Source organism: Hibiscus syriacus, unplaced genomic scaffold, assembly GCF_006381635.1.
Source record: "Hibiscus syriacus cultivar Baekdansim isolate YM2019G1 unplaced genomic scaffold, ASM638163v2 tig00110678_pilon, whole genome shotgun sequence".
Classification (NCBI taxonomy): Eukaryota; Viridiplantae; Streptophyta; class Magnoliopsida; order Malvales; family Malvaceae; genus Hibiscus; species Hibiscus syriacus.
The window spans coordinates 2,767,966-2,783,178 of NW_024062822.1; the positions used below are offsets into that span (position 1 = coordinate 2,767,966).

The 15,213-nt window shown below is 33.0% G+C and overlaps 3 protein-coding genes across 4 annotated transcripts; 1 reads left to right on the top strand and 2 right to left on the bottom strand.

The window, feature by feature from the left end:
• Positions 1–856: 856 nt before the first annotated feature.
• LOC120138148 (peroxidase 17-like) lies at positions 857–2,199 on the bottom strand. Its single transcript, XM_039153729.1, has 3 exons — positions 1,932–2,199; positions 1,666–1,857; positions 857–1,574 (listed from the first exon to the last, which is right to left on the bottom strand). The coding sequence occupies exons 1-3, from the start codon at positions 2,133–2,135 to the stop codon at positions 981–983; spliced, it is 990 nt and encodes a 329-aa protein (XP_039009660.1). The 5' UTR covers positions 2,136–2,199; the 3' UTR covers positions 857–980.
• Positions 2,200–5,533: 3,334 nt separating this feature from the next.
• On the top strand, positions 5,534–7,881 carry LOC120138051 (ras-related protein RABH1e-like). Of its 2 annotated transcripts, none has more exons than XM_039153658.1 (6): positions 5,534–5,779; positions 6,228–6,298; positions 6,767–6,855; positions 6,953–7,064; positions 7,225–7,315; positions 7,703–7,881. In XM_039153658.1, the coding sequence occupies exons 1-6, from the start codon at positions 5,663–5,665 to the stop codon at positions 7,844–7,846; spliced, it is 624 nt and encodes a 207-aa protein (XP_039009589.1). In that variant the 5' UTR covers positions 5,534–5,662; the 3' UTR covers positions 7,847–7,881. The 2 variants fall into 2 exon arrangements, with proteins under 2 accessions (XP_039009589.1, XP_039009590.1); XM_039153659.1 differs by having other exon boundaries at positions 7,718–7,881.
• A 1,068-nt stretch (positions 7,882–8,949) lies between these two features.
• LOC120138081 lies at positions 8,950–13,441 on the bottom strand. Its single transcript, XM_039153679.1, has 7 exons — positions 13,226–13,441; positions 12,342–12,456; positions 11,994–12,064; positions 11,082–11,369; positions 10,851–10,893; positions 10,000–10,108; positions 8,950–9,167 (listed from the first exon to the last, which is right to left on the bottom strand). Exons 1-7 carry the CDS (start codon positions 13,247–13,249, stop codon positions 9,089–9,091), a joined length of 729 nt encoding a protein of 242 aa, XP_039009610.1. The 5' UTR covers positions 13,250–13,441; the 3' UTR covers positions 8,950–9,088.
• Positions 13,442–15,213: the final 1,772 nt, after the last annotated feature.

Below are 15,213 nucleotides of genomic sequence, written 5' to 3' on the forward strand. Positions count from 1 at the left end.
TGTAATCTTATAAATTACGAAAATTTTCAAATTAACTACCCGAAAACCCTCTCGAATATGCCTATCAAACCATTTTAGCTTTTTCTTCATGCACAAAACCAGCTTTGAAACATTTTTCAACGCGATTTTGAACCCACTTACAATATCTAGTATGTGTCGATATTGACCTTAACTAAAAGATAAATTCCAATACTACACCTCTAATCTCATAAGTTACGAAATTTTTTAAATTAACTAGCCTAAAATACCTCTTGAACATGCCTATAAACACTTGCAATGCGTGCTGAAAATGCACATACCTCATTTTCTTTAGGACTCGAGGTTTGTTAAATACTACCCGCGATATATTCAATTTCTTGAAGATCTTACTGTATGCAGAACGTGAGGTCCTTTATCCTAATATTAAATTGTGTTCTTTAAAAAGTGTTTCCACATCGATCGAGTCTCATATTTTATAAAATAGGTCTTTATACGCGTTTGTAGGACACGAGATAGTCCTACGTGAGAAATATAAATGTATTTTTCCAAATAATTTCTGCTTGAGGTTATTTTCTAATAAATGAATTTTTGGATTTTTTAATAAAATCGCCAAATTTTCCATGGTGCTTTCAAGTTCCAGTTGTCCTTACCTTTCTATTATATCCTATACTTCTGACGCTACAGACTTCAACACCTTCTGCTTTATTGTTTTAAGTACATTAACAAATTTGTCCTCGCGATTTCGTGTAGGCTATTCAGAAAATGACATTTCATTGAGCCAAGTGTTGGCAGTCATTTTGGCCTTAAATCGTTTTCATGTTTGCATAATTCACTATTTCCTTGTCTTTAATTCTCTCAAAGATTCCAAGCATCTCAGTTATGAAAAATAATATGTGAGATCTCTTTGCTTAATGCTCTTAACCTTTTCCATACATATAGATACATATACATACAGACGTAGATATATTCTTAATTCTAAGAACTCTACCACATCAGTGCCTTCAAGATTCCATTAATACATCCACAGATCGACTATTGGCCACCCTGCAATTGGTTCTTACCTCAACAGGCTGCTCAATCTGCAAATCACCCATCTTCAACATTCCCTCAACGAAAGCCTTGAAGAATTTATCTTGGTCTTTGCTAAAGAGCCTAACATATGGTCTAGTCCGAGGAGATGTGAAAAGCGTTTGATCCGAATTCAGAAACCCTTTTCCTGCTACCAAGTCCTTGAAGTACTGGTTGTCAAACATTGTAGGGGTTGCATCCAGTGGCCCGGTTACATTCTCGTCTCCACCGATTGGGCACAGCTGGTCCAGTTTTTCTCTGAATCCTGGTTCGATGGCAGGGTCAGGTTTGCCGGACCCGGATTGGTTGTAGAGCCTGAACATGATCGAAAAGCACCTGGCTTCACCTATGGAGTGTGACCCAGAGAGGGCAATAAGGTCCTTGACCGATAGATTGAATTGGCTGAACAGTGTGATCAAAGAAGTCGCATCTGCTCTTGGACTTGGCATTATATTGTCCGAGTCTTCTTGACTGGCTGTTAAGCAATCTTTTCTTCCCAACCTAACTTCCCAATCGGGTCCTCCAGTCTGATCATTATAAAGCAGAGCCTCACTTCAAAACCATTTTTTTAACAAAGGAACTAGAATTCATTGCTTGAAAATTAGAAGGAAATAGTACCAGAGCAACTGCATCTCTAGCGGCTAAGACTACGATATCAGCACAAGAAACGATTCCAGGGCAAGCAGCTTCCAAAGCTTCCTTGGCTTCATCGACGACTTCGAAAGATCTTAGCGAGTTTATATTGGAAAGAGCTAGCTTTTCCCCAAGCATGTCCGGGGTATCATCTAGCAGCACAGAACCATCACAACCCTGAAAAAAGAATAACAAAAACCATGACCAAAGTAACAACAGAAAAAGGGCATGTTTTTTTTCCTCAAGAATACATTAACGAAGCAGTCGTGGAATTGAAGGCGCATGACAGAGGCAACGCTTCGTGGTTCCCTAATCAAGGCTTTCCTCATCACATCTCTGACTATGAATTCCGCCGGCGGACACGTTTCGGAGTAGAACCCCGGGCGGAGAGGTTGTACGGCAACGGCCATGGTGACCAGTTGGAGAAAGAATAGGCAACGAAAGAGAGGTTTCATCTTTTGGGGGGACAAACCAACGGTGGATGGCGGGATGAAAGTAGACCAAATTACTCTTTTCTCTCTCTTTCTTAAATGGTCAATAAAAGAAAGGTTTTTCCTTTGTTTAACTGAAGATATTTGGGTGAGCTGTAGAGGGATAATAAGAGATTAGACCGTTTGGATTGACATGGGGTCACGTTGTCAACAGGTTAGAGAGGGTTTGCCATGAGGGAAAAAAAGGAGGTTAAGGGAAAGTCTCACGTACGACGACTCTTTAATATAAAGAGAATTATTGAAAATTTTATTATTTTTTTAATATTTTAGTAAAAATTTATTTAAAATATTATTAATTTTATTAAAAATATTATTATTGAGTATTTTATCGGATTTATTAACATATATGATAAAGCATAACTTAAAATATAATTTTTCTATTGAAAATATTAATATTAGATATTTTATTAGAAATATTAAAAAATATTAATGTTTTAGATAAAAATAATAATTTTTTAAATAATTTTTCATCAAAAATATTAAAATAAATATTTTTAATAATATCTTTTATTATTCGTATATTAAAACAAAATTTCGCGAGGCTAAGGCAGTTGGCCATGACTCCATGTTAACTAAAACAGTCGTCCGTGTCCCCCAATGTAGAACCCACCAATTATGACATCCACCTCTATTTTATAAATAAATTTGGTAAACTACATGATCGGACACTTTTATTTAATATTTATATATTTTTCATCAAATTTAAAAAAATGTCATTTTAGTTTTCTTTTAATTTAAATATGGTAATTGAAGGATAGATGCCATTAAATCATTAACGAATTATTGATTTGATGTAATAAATAAATAACACTTCATTTCGATGTGGATTTTTCATGGACTCCATCAAAATAATACTCCATTAAAGAATCCATTCCTCTATGGCTCTACTCTTTCCTTTAACCCGTGCTGACCTTTGCTCAATAAAGCTCGTAATAAGAGTAAATTGGTGTTTTCCACCATCAATGCTAAAAGTGGCCAATCTCAGAATTGAGAAGTATAATAGTTCTGTTTATTTTCTAACAATGGATAATAGAAAAAAAAATGTAAGTTTATGTATGAAATAGAATAAAAAATAATTGAGTGATTAAAATGAAACTACTACAATAATTAGATGACTGAATACAAAACTTTCCTTTGGTTTTTTTCTTTTCTCAATTTTAAGGGCTACGTTAAATGTAAAATAATTAATAATTTCTTTGAAAAAAAAATTAAAGGTCTTATATACCATTAAACCAAAAAAGATTAACTTTCTCGAGAGGTGGAAGAATCTGAAAAGCAGGTCGGCTAGTGGAGTCTCAGACACATTTAAGTTGAAACTCTGCTTCATTTTAAAGGGAAAGTGTGTCCATCTTTGTCGGTTTGAAGATAATGTTGCTTTAATACAACGTGGGTCTTTTAAATAATTACAAGTGAAAAGATAACAAGAAAACATTGTCATTGTTTGAGCGTCGACGAAAATTGAAAGAATTATAGATATTGAAATTTAACTTTACATGAGATATCTGATTGCTTTTTATAATTATAATTTAGTATATCCATAATGTTATAATTTAAATATTTAACTATACAAATAAATTTAGAATATTAGTTACGAGATTCTTATTGCTAAAAGATTATGTTACTGGTTATCCACGACTGAAGCTGGGTATAAAGCTGTTGGTGATGTCCATCTCCACTATCAGTATTTTCTGACATCAAAGTGGAAGAATAATTTACCTTATTCCTATTAAAACTCCAACCTGTTACATATTCTTCCGGTTGTGTTGAATCTTAGCGACGAAATCAAAAATATTTTTTTTAGTGAACATACTATATATTAATTGTATAAATTTTATATATATAGTGGGTGCAACTAGAATTTTAGAGTAGACATGACTATTAAAATATGTAATTATTCGAAAAAATTAGAACTTCAATGTGTCCTTAATGAATCCGCCAGTGCTCTTGCTGCTGATAAGAACAGTAATTTTGTAGTTGTGTCATTTTGGTCATTACATTCTCTAGTCCTGATAGGGCTCTATATCTCTGTTGCATATATTCTGCAAAAATCTTTCCTGTTTATTCTTCCTGCCTTAATTATATATTTATATAGCTTCATTGCTAAGAAAATGAAGGGTTACACTTGGAGCTGCTGTTACCTTGTGAACACGGGAAAAGTTGACAAAATCGTATGATAGTGGAGAATGAGTTGAAATCCATGTGCATCCTTAGAAGAGAAGAATAAACCAGAAAGGCCAACATTAGACAGTGATTGTATCGTAATATAAACATGGGAATTTGGAAATAAAAACAAGGCAGTCTGCTTGTTAATTTCCTCCACTTGCATGAAAATTAGGGCAGATGACTTCTGTGACATTTGTTATAAGGTACTTTTCCTACGCACACTAAATTGTATAATGTGACTAAAATATATAAAATATACAGTTATTAACCTATTTTTTAAAAATTATTAGTGTGAAATCTGGCAAAATTAGGGAAATAATATAGGTGATTTTTTTTTTGGAAAATGGGGACGGTTGAGAATTATTTTGAGATCTAGACTATTTGTTATAGTGTACATAAAACTTAGTGACATGGAAGTGACAAGTTTGGAGGTGACGAATTCCATATAATGTGATTAATTTCATACGATGAGTTCTATTGTTAATACATTTTATGGAACTCGTTACTTCCATGTGACGAGTTTCACGTGCACTGCAACAAATGACCTAGATTTCAAAATAAATTTGAAAATACCCTATTTTATTAATTAATTATTTCACATGCAATATTTGCCTAATTTAACTGTGAAATCTTGTATAGATATAAAATGTTTTGAGTGTTTAAATACAACTTTTTAAACATATATTTATTTGTGATTAAAGATAAGGTATATATATATACACCGTTGCTCTTGTCAAGCTCGATTCATGTTCTTGTTCATGTTAGTGGGATTGTGTCTTCGAAATGCACATCAAGTATTTATTCTTTTTGACAAAATTTTTATTATTTTTCATTTTTTTATTTTAGTTTAATTTGTTCCCAGTTGTCTCTACGTAGATAGAAGACGTGTCTAATGAGGTACGCTTTTAAAGACGTTTTCACGTAACACATCTTTATCTTACGTGATAAAAAAATCACTTCAAAAATTATTCTAAAAATATTATTTTTAATATTAATTTTTATTTTAGAGATATTTCGATAAAAAAAAGTCTATAAAAACTGTGATGTTCATCGGGAAAAAAAGAGTAAAATTGGAAAATGATAACCGGTTCAAAGATTTTCACTTAGCCGGCCTCGTCTTATTTGGCGGTTTCTGGTGCACCCTATATAAATGGAATTAAACTCAAAGCGTTCCTTTAAATTTTCTTCTGTCACTCTGAAAATACATTTCAATCAAAATAATAATAGTAATGAGAATATTTTTAAACATAATCTGAATTTATTTCATTAGGGATTCAGATCTGAAACTCTCTTTTTTCAATCAAAAATAGAGAGGAGAAATTGGAAAAATGGCGACAGTGTCCCCACTGGCGAAATACAAACTGGTGTTCTTAGGCGATCAATCCGCAGGCAAAACCAGCATCATCACACGCTTCATGTACGATAAATTCGACACCACTTACCAGGTGAATTTTCCGTTATTTTTTTAACATTTGACGTTGATTAATGCAGATTCAATGAGCGTTTGAGTTTTGACTATTTCTCTAAGTCCTCTATTTTCTTATGTTGTTATGAATTTGATTTCTATTAAAAAATATTATGAATTTGATTTAATTTCCGTATATGACTTATTGATCTCTCTGTTCAATATTGATTTCGAATCTTAATCAACGGTCTTGACGTCGTCTTTGTTTGTTTTGTTGTTAATGGTCCTTATTTACAAAATGCTTGATTTGAAATGTACAAAAGAACTGTTCAATTTTCCATAAAATCCTAAAGCAGATCTCCTTTTTTTTCCTTTTTTAAATAATCAGTTTAGATTTCTTTCCTGTAAGATTTTGTAGTTTAATGAATACTGGAATTAAAGGGATATTTATACGTGCATCTTCTTAAATAATTGCTATATAAATGCAGGCCACCATTGGAATTGATTTTTTGTCAAAAACAATGTATCTTGAAGATCGAACGGTTCGTTTGCAGCTTTGGTAATATAGTTTCTTCCTTTATTATCTCTATATTCAACAATATAGATATCAGATACCTATTTTCATTGTTTTCTTTATTAACTCTGGATCCATTGCTGTTGAATGTTCAATAAACAAGCAATCAAGCATATTTCTAGTGAAATTAAGGTGTTGATAGCTTAAATTTTAGACTACAAAAGCTTACTTCTGTTACAAGGCAGTTTTATTTCGTTGTAAGTGATGGAGCTTTACAAAGAAACCATTTCTGCTAGTTGAATCTCCTGCAGCATTTCCTCCTCATGCGGTTGGTAACTTTTAGAAATCGAAACTGATTCATTCTGATGTGTACTTTATCCTCTTATGATAAACTATCAAAAGCGATCAATGCCAAAGTGTTGTTTTGCAATTGAGTATAGCATGACATGCAAGTTGCATCTAAATTTCTTAGTTTGGACGATTAACATACTCTTGAAGTTTTCAACTGCACAGGGATACTGCTGGACAGGAGAGGTTTAGGAGTCTTATTCCAAGTTATATCAGAGATTCTTCTGTCGCAGTAATAGTCTATGATGTAGCTAGTGAGTATGAGCTTAACCGTCCTTTTTTCTCCTTTTTGATTTCATCAGATGATAAACTATATTGGTATATATGTTAACCACAGTTTTTTCATTGCAGATAGGCAATCGTTTTTGAATACTTCTAAGTGGGTTGAGGAGGTACGTACGGAACGAGGCAGCGATGTCATTATTGTCCTTGTTGGCAACAAAACTGATCTAGTTGATAAGAGGTTAGTGATGATTTGGACAATTAACTTTCTTCTCTTTTTTTGCTACAAATTACATTTATAATTTATTTTTCTTTTCTCCTATTTTCTTTTATTTACATTTTTAATCAACCAAACATAATATTGATGTTATTTTCATTTATCCACTTTGGTGCTTGAACAGGCAGGTTTCTATAGAGGAAGGAGATAACAAAGCTAAGGAACTTGAAGTTATGTTTATAGAAACCAGTGCAAAAGCAGGATTCAATATCAAGGTAAGAATAGAAAACAACATTGATTGGTAGACTGATGGTTATATTATAAAGTCTTAAAGTAAAACTAAGTGAGAGAGAGTACTATTATTTAGGATTGTGAATGAACAAGACTTACGTTAACTTGTTCGTTTAATCTATGAACATAAAATTTTGATCCATACTTGCAAGCAATTTGTCGAACTAATTAGCACCGATTTGTCCAAATTAATGATACAACATGTCCTGTTTTAGTTAGAAGCTGATGAACAATTAATCAAAAGTATGAGCGTCCCTGTCCAAATAATTAGAGTCTCACGTAGAAACTCAGGCCGCGTTGATCACCTCGGCTACTCCAAAGCAGATGACTTTGTAGTAATCATATTTATTACTATTAATCTGAAATTGCAGCCTCTATTCCGCAAGATCGCGGCTGCCTTACCGGGGATGGAAACTCTTTCTTCAACAAAACAAGAAGACATGGTTGATGTGAACTTGAAATCCACCGCCAATTCTTCCCAAACGGAGCAGCAAGGAGGTGGTTGTCCATGTTAAAGACGAATGTGTAGTAAAAAAAAATAAAAAGCATTCATGCATTGTTTTCTTCAACCACCAAATATAAGGTAAACAAAATTTTCCATAACAAAATCCATTGTTTTGCTCTGCAAATTTACAGTCCATTTTTCTTAACTATTTCAGGGATCTAGTCTTTGATTTTTATCTTAGTGTAGATTGTTTTTGATATCTTTTAATTGTTATTTTCATTGTAGTTGGTACTTTTATTCCATGAAACGCAGTTAGAGGTGAAAAAAAAAATCCGAATATCCGATTTTGTGTAAAAAATATCCGAAACCGGATTTGGGAAAAACCGGTTTTTTTTAAATCGGATCGGATATTTTAAAACCGGATAGTATAACCGGTTTGAGAAAAAATTGGACGACCGGATTTTTTACCGGATTAAAAACTGGTTTTTTTTAAAAAAAACCGATTTTTTTCAAACCGAAACCGGTTACATCATCCGGCCCTCCAAACCGGTTATGATCCGAACCGGTTTTTTTTAAACCGATTTTTTGGCTTAGTGAAAAAACCGGATCGGTTTTTATCCGATCCGAATCGGATTTAAATCCGGCTATGTGCATCTCTAAACGCAGTAACCAGAGTTCAATTATATTTTTCCAGCATTTTATTTCGCTCAGAAAATTACATTCTAGCCTTTTAGGATAGCCAGTTTCTCTGTTATTGAGATTTGATATTTGAGATCTTTAATGCTCAAGATGATTCTTCAATTAAACTGTTTATATTACATACGAAGATGAAATGAAAATATTACTCTTAAAAATAACTTTTGTTCCTCGAGGGAAGTATCATCTACAGAAGAATAGAACATTAACAAATAAATTGTAAACATGTTTAATTATTATTCGCTAATCAAAATAAATAATTTTAAATATGCTTTTAATTTCATTCAAGGTCTATGCTCGTGAAAATACCCATTTTTTGTCGCTTAAAACATCAAGAAAATTTACTTGAGATCACGAGCATAATTCATTTAATATTCGTGAAGCAGTTCATACGCTTGTTATGGTTTCGGACACCGAATATTGACAGTGATTAAAGATGCTGCATTGCTGAATCACCACTATTCCATATTTACAAGAAAAGAAAAGGTGTATATGTATATGTATAGACACTGAAAAGCTAAACTTAAAACAGTAGTTCTTAATGACACGATAGTTCTCAAGAAATTTCAAAAAAAAGAAAATGAGTATGGGTTTGAAGGAGACGAATACGAAGGCGCTAGGCATGGTTGTACCCATCGATACTTTGCCTAACTCTCAGCGTCAGATAAATCAATATCAATGTCCCCATACTTGACCTGAACCAAAGAAGAAACAATAAGAGGAGAAAAAAAAAAGAATCACCCCTCATTTTCTTTCCATTCATTACTTGGTAGGAGGGATGGCAAAAGTGTGAGGGCGGGTGCGGATTCTCCTTCCCCATCCCCATACTCACATAATATTTTCATATCCACCACCTACTCACAACCTACGATGGGTAAAATTTTTATACATTCTCAAATCCACCTCCACCCCTACTACCCAAGTGGATACCGACATGTCCATACCTGTCAATTTGAGATAGGACAACGATCTTCAATTCTAAACATATTTATACCCTAACATTAGGTTAAATTACAAATCATGTCCTATAAAATCTTAATATTTGCATAATAGTCTCTAAAGTTATATCTAAATTCATAATGGTCTAAAATTTATATGGTGAGTAGTTAGTGGTCGAGTGAATGTAGGGCGGGTAAAGTCTCAAACCCATCACTTACCCATTACCCACGGCGGGTATGACATTTTACATCTACACCTTCCACTAAACTTATACCCATCCCCACCCCAACTGAAGCGGGTACGGTGCAAAACCAACAAAATTGTACTTGTTTGCCATCCCTACTTGATGAGTAGAAAATGAGAGGAAATAAACTAAATCTTGGAAAATAACACAATGTTTTGACTATTTTTTATTTCCAGATTAATTATTAAATTTTAGATTTCCATGACTTGCACCGATGAGTTCTATTTTTGCTAGAATTCTTAGTTATTAAATACGATATTTAGTTGAAGTAATCTTTACTACTTATTACTGAAATGTTTTATCTTAATGAAAAAAAAAATGTTGCCAGGAATTGCAGAGCTTACAAGATTGAGAAAAGGAGGACTACTTTCCTCGAGTCAAATGACGCAGCTCGCTTATATCTCCTCCACCTGTTCGTAGGTGCATCATTAACCCTATCCGTTGATGATTTGTCTGTCAAAATAAAACTCGGTTTAAGTCGTATAACAAATTTCTGCATGCTCTAAGGTATAGCCCATGGAGTTAATAAGAAGCAAACGCGTAACCAAAAGGAACTAGATAGTTCCTAGATGTAATACATAAAATACTGCATAGAACAGGTAGCAGGTTATTGTGAAATAATTACAAAAATCACATATGAAAAATCAGATTTACTGATTAGGAACAATAATCATATAGTTCAAATCTTTAATAGCTTCAAAGCCCTTTGATGATCAAGTATCAATCAAGGACCTGTTCACTGGCTAATTGCAGTTCATTCATTCTAGATTGTTAGTTCACTGAAATTATACATGTCAAATGAAGTTCTTTTGTCGACTCAAACCTTCTCGACGGTGAATGTTTAAGCCTGGAGCAGGAACCAGAAGAAGATGAACATGTTTTTCAACTTATGTACAAATCTCATTCAATTTTGTTAAAAGTGCAAGCTTAGATGTCAAACCACCACATCAAATGTATGCATAAAACATTGTAAACCTTAAGCGTTTTATAACAGCTCGGACACTAGCAGAATATTCTATTTTTCTTGTTTCTATTTACAGGAAGCTGCCAACCATAGCTTGTGAAAAAGAATGCAATCATGACTGAATCATGGAAAATATTGTTATATAGAGGTAATAGAATATGCTTACAGGCATCTCACAGTAAGTTACTTACAGTTGAGCCCGTTAAAATTCAAAGCCAAGTTAAAACGCACCTAGAGTTAAGCTTGCTTGTCTCTGAAACACCTTCTGTAAATGCTGTAATTCATTGAGATCTAACATTAGAGTCATGAGTGAAGAAGAAACAATGTACCAAAACCTAAAGGAAGGAAAATCAACAACACTCTGATGATTAAATAAACAAATTTGGTATGTCCGACACAGTACGTATGATCTACGTTTTACTGAATATGTCTGATCTATATAGACAGCTAGATCAAACTTACTGTCACTACGCCTTCACTTTTTAAATTTCCAACGGTTTCATCACTGGATTTAAGCGTGTCAAGATTCTCTTTCTCGATGTTTATATCCAGAATGCAGGATGAGTATCCACCTCCACCATTCACTTTCAAGTCAATGCAGTTCTGGTAACTCAGCGGTGCATCCAAAAACATCTGGTTTTTCGATGAAAAGGGAACTTCTAGGAGGCTCAAAACGGATAACTGTGGTGTACAATTTGGACTCGTGTTTCCTTCCTCAGGCAACAGAGAAATGCTATAGACATCTTGGCCCTGCGTGAGGAATGGAAAATATATAGGCACATAGAAAAAATTTTGAGAAAAAACGGCTCAAGTGGTTTCCAAATTCTCATTTTAAAAGATCATAAAAGTTTGAACCAACTTTTAAACAAAGATTGCTGGGATAACAAATATTGGTTAGAAATCATAGAATCTACACTAACAAAAATAACAGCCAAATGGGAAATTATGAGACAAGAAAAAAACCCATTCAAACTTAAGCACTAAATCATAGGACACAACAGGAACTTAAGTACTTAAAACCTGGTCCATCATGAGGTCATCTCAATGGACCGGCACTTGTGTACTTCTTTATCTGAATTACATTTACTAGAAAAAAAAATACCCTTCTATATTAATTATCACAAGATTAGATAGCCGACAACAGGTTTTAAGCTTGCTTGGGAGATATAAACGTGTAACTAACATTTCCGTCAAGGTGGTGGATTAAAGCAAATCTAGTACTATTAGATTACAACCTGAATTTACATCAACAGCATTGCAAGCTGCTATAAAGCAAATATATGATAAGATTAATCCAGAAAGTGAAGTTGTAAAAAATCCTCATTAGACCAAGATGATTGAAAGATTGAAAAGGAGTACAGAAAATGAACTTACGTGTGAAGTGTTTATGCTGCATTTTTCTCCTACCGGAAATGAAGTCTCCTCTATTAGAATAGGCAATACATCTGAAATTTCAAGGAACTTATTAAACATTCTATTCAAAGTATGATTAAACTTATGTTCCTCGGAATAGGATGGTTGGATAAAAGTATGCCTCCAGCATGGGTATGTTCAACTTTTAAAAGCTTTTTTCTTGTATTTAGAGGATCCTTGGAGGGCTCTATCCCGGTATCCATGTCCGATATACATCGGACATAAGTGTTTAACATCAACTGCTTCAAAAACAAAAGGAAGAACTAGAGCAATATAAAACAATAATCTATCTAAGGCGAATATCCTTACCGAGAGAACAATGCTGGTTTGTCTCATCAAATCCAGGTTTAATCAACTCAAAGCATGAAATGTCAACCGGTAACCTGGTGCTTTCATCCACCATCCCAGATAAGAATGGTTTTTCCTGTAATTAATCACGAGTTAAAACAAAGCATTGCAAAGAGAACACGGATTACAGAACAAAGAAGGATCAGTTTTCTTTTTCTCCTTGTTTTCAGGTTCCGTTACTTACTAGTCACTAAAAGCAAAATTGAGAGTGAAGTCAAACGTGAGAGAGATATTATCTAGAATTTTTTTCTAAGTCAACGCTGATTTTCTATCTACTTACAGATTCAAATGGCTGACATCTTACAGTTAAATGTAGAGGAACCCAAGTTGTAGAAATGAAGAAATTATATTAAAAGAAGTTTTCCTTGTTTGATGTGAAGAGAAGAAATCCACATAAAGAGAACCAGAAATAGGAAGTAGGCAATGCAAGAAAGTTCATCATATCCATACAAGAAAATACAAGTGAATGTCTTCCTTATTCTACATTTTTTTCAGCTACCTAACAGGATTTTTTTTTTTAGAAAAAAAACTGAAATAGCAACGGAAAGTAGACTTGATCAGAAAGACCATGAAATTTCAGTTAATCATATTCTATAAAAATGAAACGCAATTCCCTTCGATTCCAAAGACAAATTGAAGTGTAAAATACAAAGTCCTTCGTCTCCCCCCCCCCCACATTTTCTCAAGCGGCAAATCTAGTAAACACTCGTTAAAAAAAGGAACTTGCTTAACACTCAATCCAAAAATAGAAGCTTTATTTCCAAAATCAGCTCGAATTCCATCAGAGAAACAGAAAATAATAAAATGCTTCAAATTCAAAATAAATGAAACTAAACAACTTTCACCTCTTTGGTCGATTTAGCTGCCATTGCAGAAGAAGAAGAAAAGCAAAGAGCGAGAGAAAATAGTGCTGAGCAAATCTCAGAATATTTCAAAAACACCTTTGATATAACTTATAAGTTGCTCGGTATTTTCATAACTGTATTTTTCATATAAAACTTCAAAAAAAAGCGAAGAAAAATATGAACGTTAAAAGTCTACATCGGAGAAGGGAGGCATAGATGGCGCAATTTGCCAGATAAAAAGACTTGAGATTACGACTTCGAGGACGACGACGACAAATCCTCTCCCTACCTCTTTCCTTTTTCTATTTTGACGTAAATGCCCTTTTCCGTTTTCCCTATCTGGATTCTTGTATTTAAGGTATGTTTATTTCACGAAATGTAAGATTATCAGTAGGAATGTAATATTTATCGGGGAATAGAATTACTAGGAATATTATATTTTGTGTTTGGTTAGCTTAGCAGGAATGAAAGATTACCGTATTTAATTTAAGGAATAAAATATTATTAAAATGTATATTTAACCAAATTATCCTTATTATATATTCATTTTTTTAACAAGTTGAAAAATATTTATATATTTTCTTTTAAAAAAATTAAATTCATAAAATTTATATAATTTTTTTTATAAAATTGAAAATATAAAAAGGTTTAATGAAAGGGTAAAATTTTATTTTAACCCTTAAACTTTATATAAAATTTTAATTATAGATTTTTTTTGTAAATCTAAAATAGTTTAAGGATAAATTTATAATTTAACATTCGTAGAATTTTTATTATTCAATGACAGAATACATATATTTTTTAAAGAAAAAAAATTTAAAGACATTTTAGTCCAAAACGTCGGTAATCCAACAATACCTAAGGAAATATAGGTAATGACATTCTCAGTAATATACCTCAAAAAATTCACTATTGGTAATCTTATATTACCGGGAATGAGATTCTCGGGCTAACCAAACGGAGAATATAGATTTCATTCTCATGGGAACTCACATTCCCGTATCCAAACGCCCCCTTAGTAGAGTTAGATGTTAGCTATTTTTTTACAGATTAGGTAAAAGTAAAACCTTTAACTGATAAAATATCAGATAAGAAAAAAAATCTAATTTAATGCGTTATTTCAATTGTAATCTAAAGAAAATATTTTATGTATAAAAATACTTCATTATAAATAAGTTATTTTTCATTTAGGATTATATGAATATAAAAATAAAGATTTATTATTTTTTTTAGAAATAGAAGGATGGGTTTGCACGTGACGGGGCAGGGAAGTAATGAAAATGGAAAAATTGTAGAACGAGTTGCAATAAAGAGACAAGGTTTAGCTGAAAAACAAAGAAAGAATGGTTGTCTAGTCCGGTTGGTGTTGAGCGTGTGCTAAGCTCTGCACGTGAAGCTATAGAAGTCGAAGAAGACATACAGCTTCGCTATTATTTGATGCCACTTACACAAAAGCTAACCCTAAAGTGATTCACGGGTCACTCTTGCCACGTTCCACTAATTCAAAGCACCGCCTGCTACCTTTCTTCATTATTACTTCAAATAAATTTATTATATCTTGATCCTCAAATTTGGATCAAAATAGAGTAAAAGAAAATTACTAGGGATCTAATTGTTGAAAATGTATAACTAATCTGTTATAATGGTTAGATAGTTGTTAGTTTGTTGGCAGTGATAGTTATAACTTTCGGCTTGTATATAAGAGAACATTTGTACAATTTTGGATGATATGAAATTGGCGTATGCTTTAAAATTCTTTTCAACATGGCATCGAGAGTTATAGATTTTTTTTTTCCATTTAGGCCTTTTTGTCTTTCAAGTAGTCAGCCACATACTGAGGTCTCTGCTACGTATTCAAATATCTCCAATAGCAGTAATCGACGCAGATTCACTAGCATGTGTGGCCATTGTAATATTCAAGGTCGCAAAAAGAAGAATTGTTATAACCTTGTTGGTCTCCCTCCGACTTCAAATTCACCAAAAAGAAA

Coding starts and splice junctions, on each gene's coding strand:
- LOC120138081 (XM_039153679.1), bottom strand. CDS start 13,249: ATGGCAGCTAAATCGACCAAAGAG. Junction 12,457..13,225: donor CAGCTAAATCGACCAAAGAG/GTGAAAGTTGTT, acceptor GATTAATTACAG/GAAAAACCATTCTTATCTGG. Junction 10,894..11,081: donor AAAGTGAAGGCGTAGTGACA/GTAAGTTTGATC, acceptor AATGAATTACAG/CATTTACAGAAGGTGTTTCA.
- LOC120138051 (XM_039153658.1), top strand. CDS start 5,663: ATGGCGACAGTGTCCCCACTGGCGAAATACAAACTGGTGTTCTTAGGC. Junction 5,780..6,227: donor AATTCGACACCACTTACCAG/GTGAATTTTCCG, acceptor ATATAAATGCAG/GCCACCATTGGAATTGATTT. Junction 7,065..7,224: donor ACTGATCTAGTTGATAAGAG/GTTAGTGATGAT, acceptor GTGCTTGAACAG/GCAGGTTTCTATAGAGGAAG.
- LOC120138148 (XM_039153729.1), bottom strand. CDS start 2,135: ATGAAACCTCTCTTTCGTTGCCTATTCTTTCTCCAACTGGTCACCATG. Junction 1,858..1,931: donor TCCACGACTGCTTCGTTAAT/GTATTCTTGAGG, acceptor TTCTTTTTTCAG/GGTTGTGATGGTTCTGTGCT. Junction 1,575..1,665: donor CTAGAGATGCAGTTGCTCTG/GTACTATTTCCT, acceptor TATAATGATCAG/ACTGGAGGACCCGATTGGGA.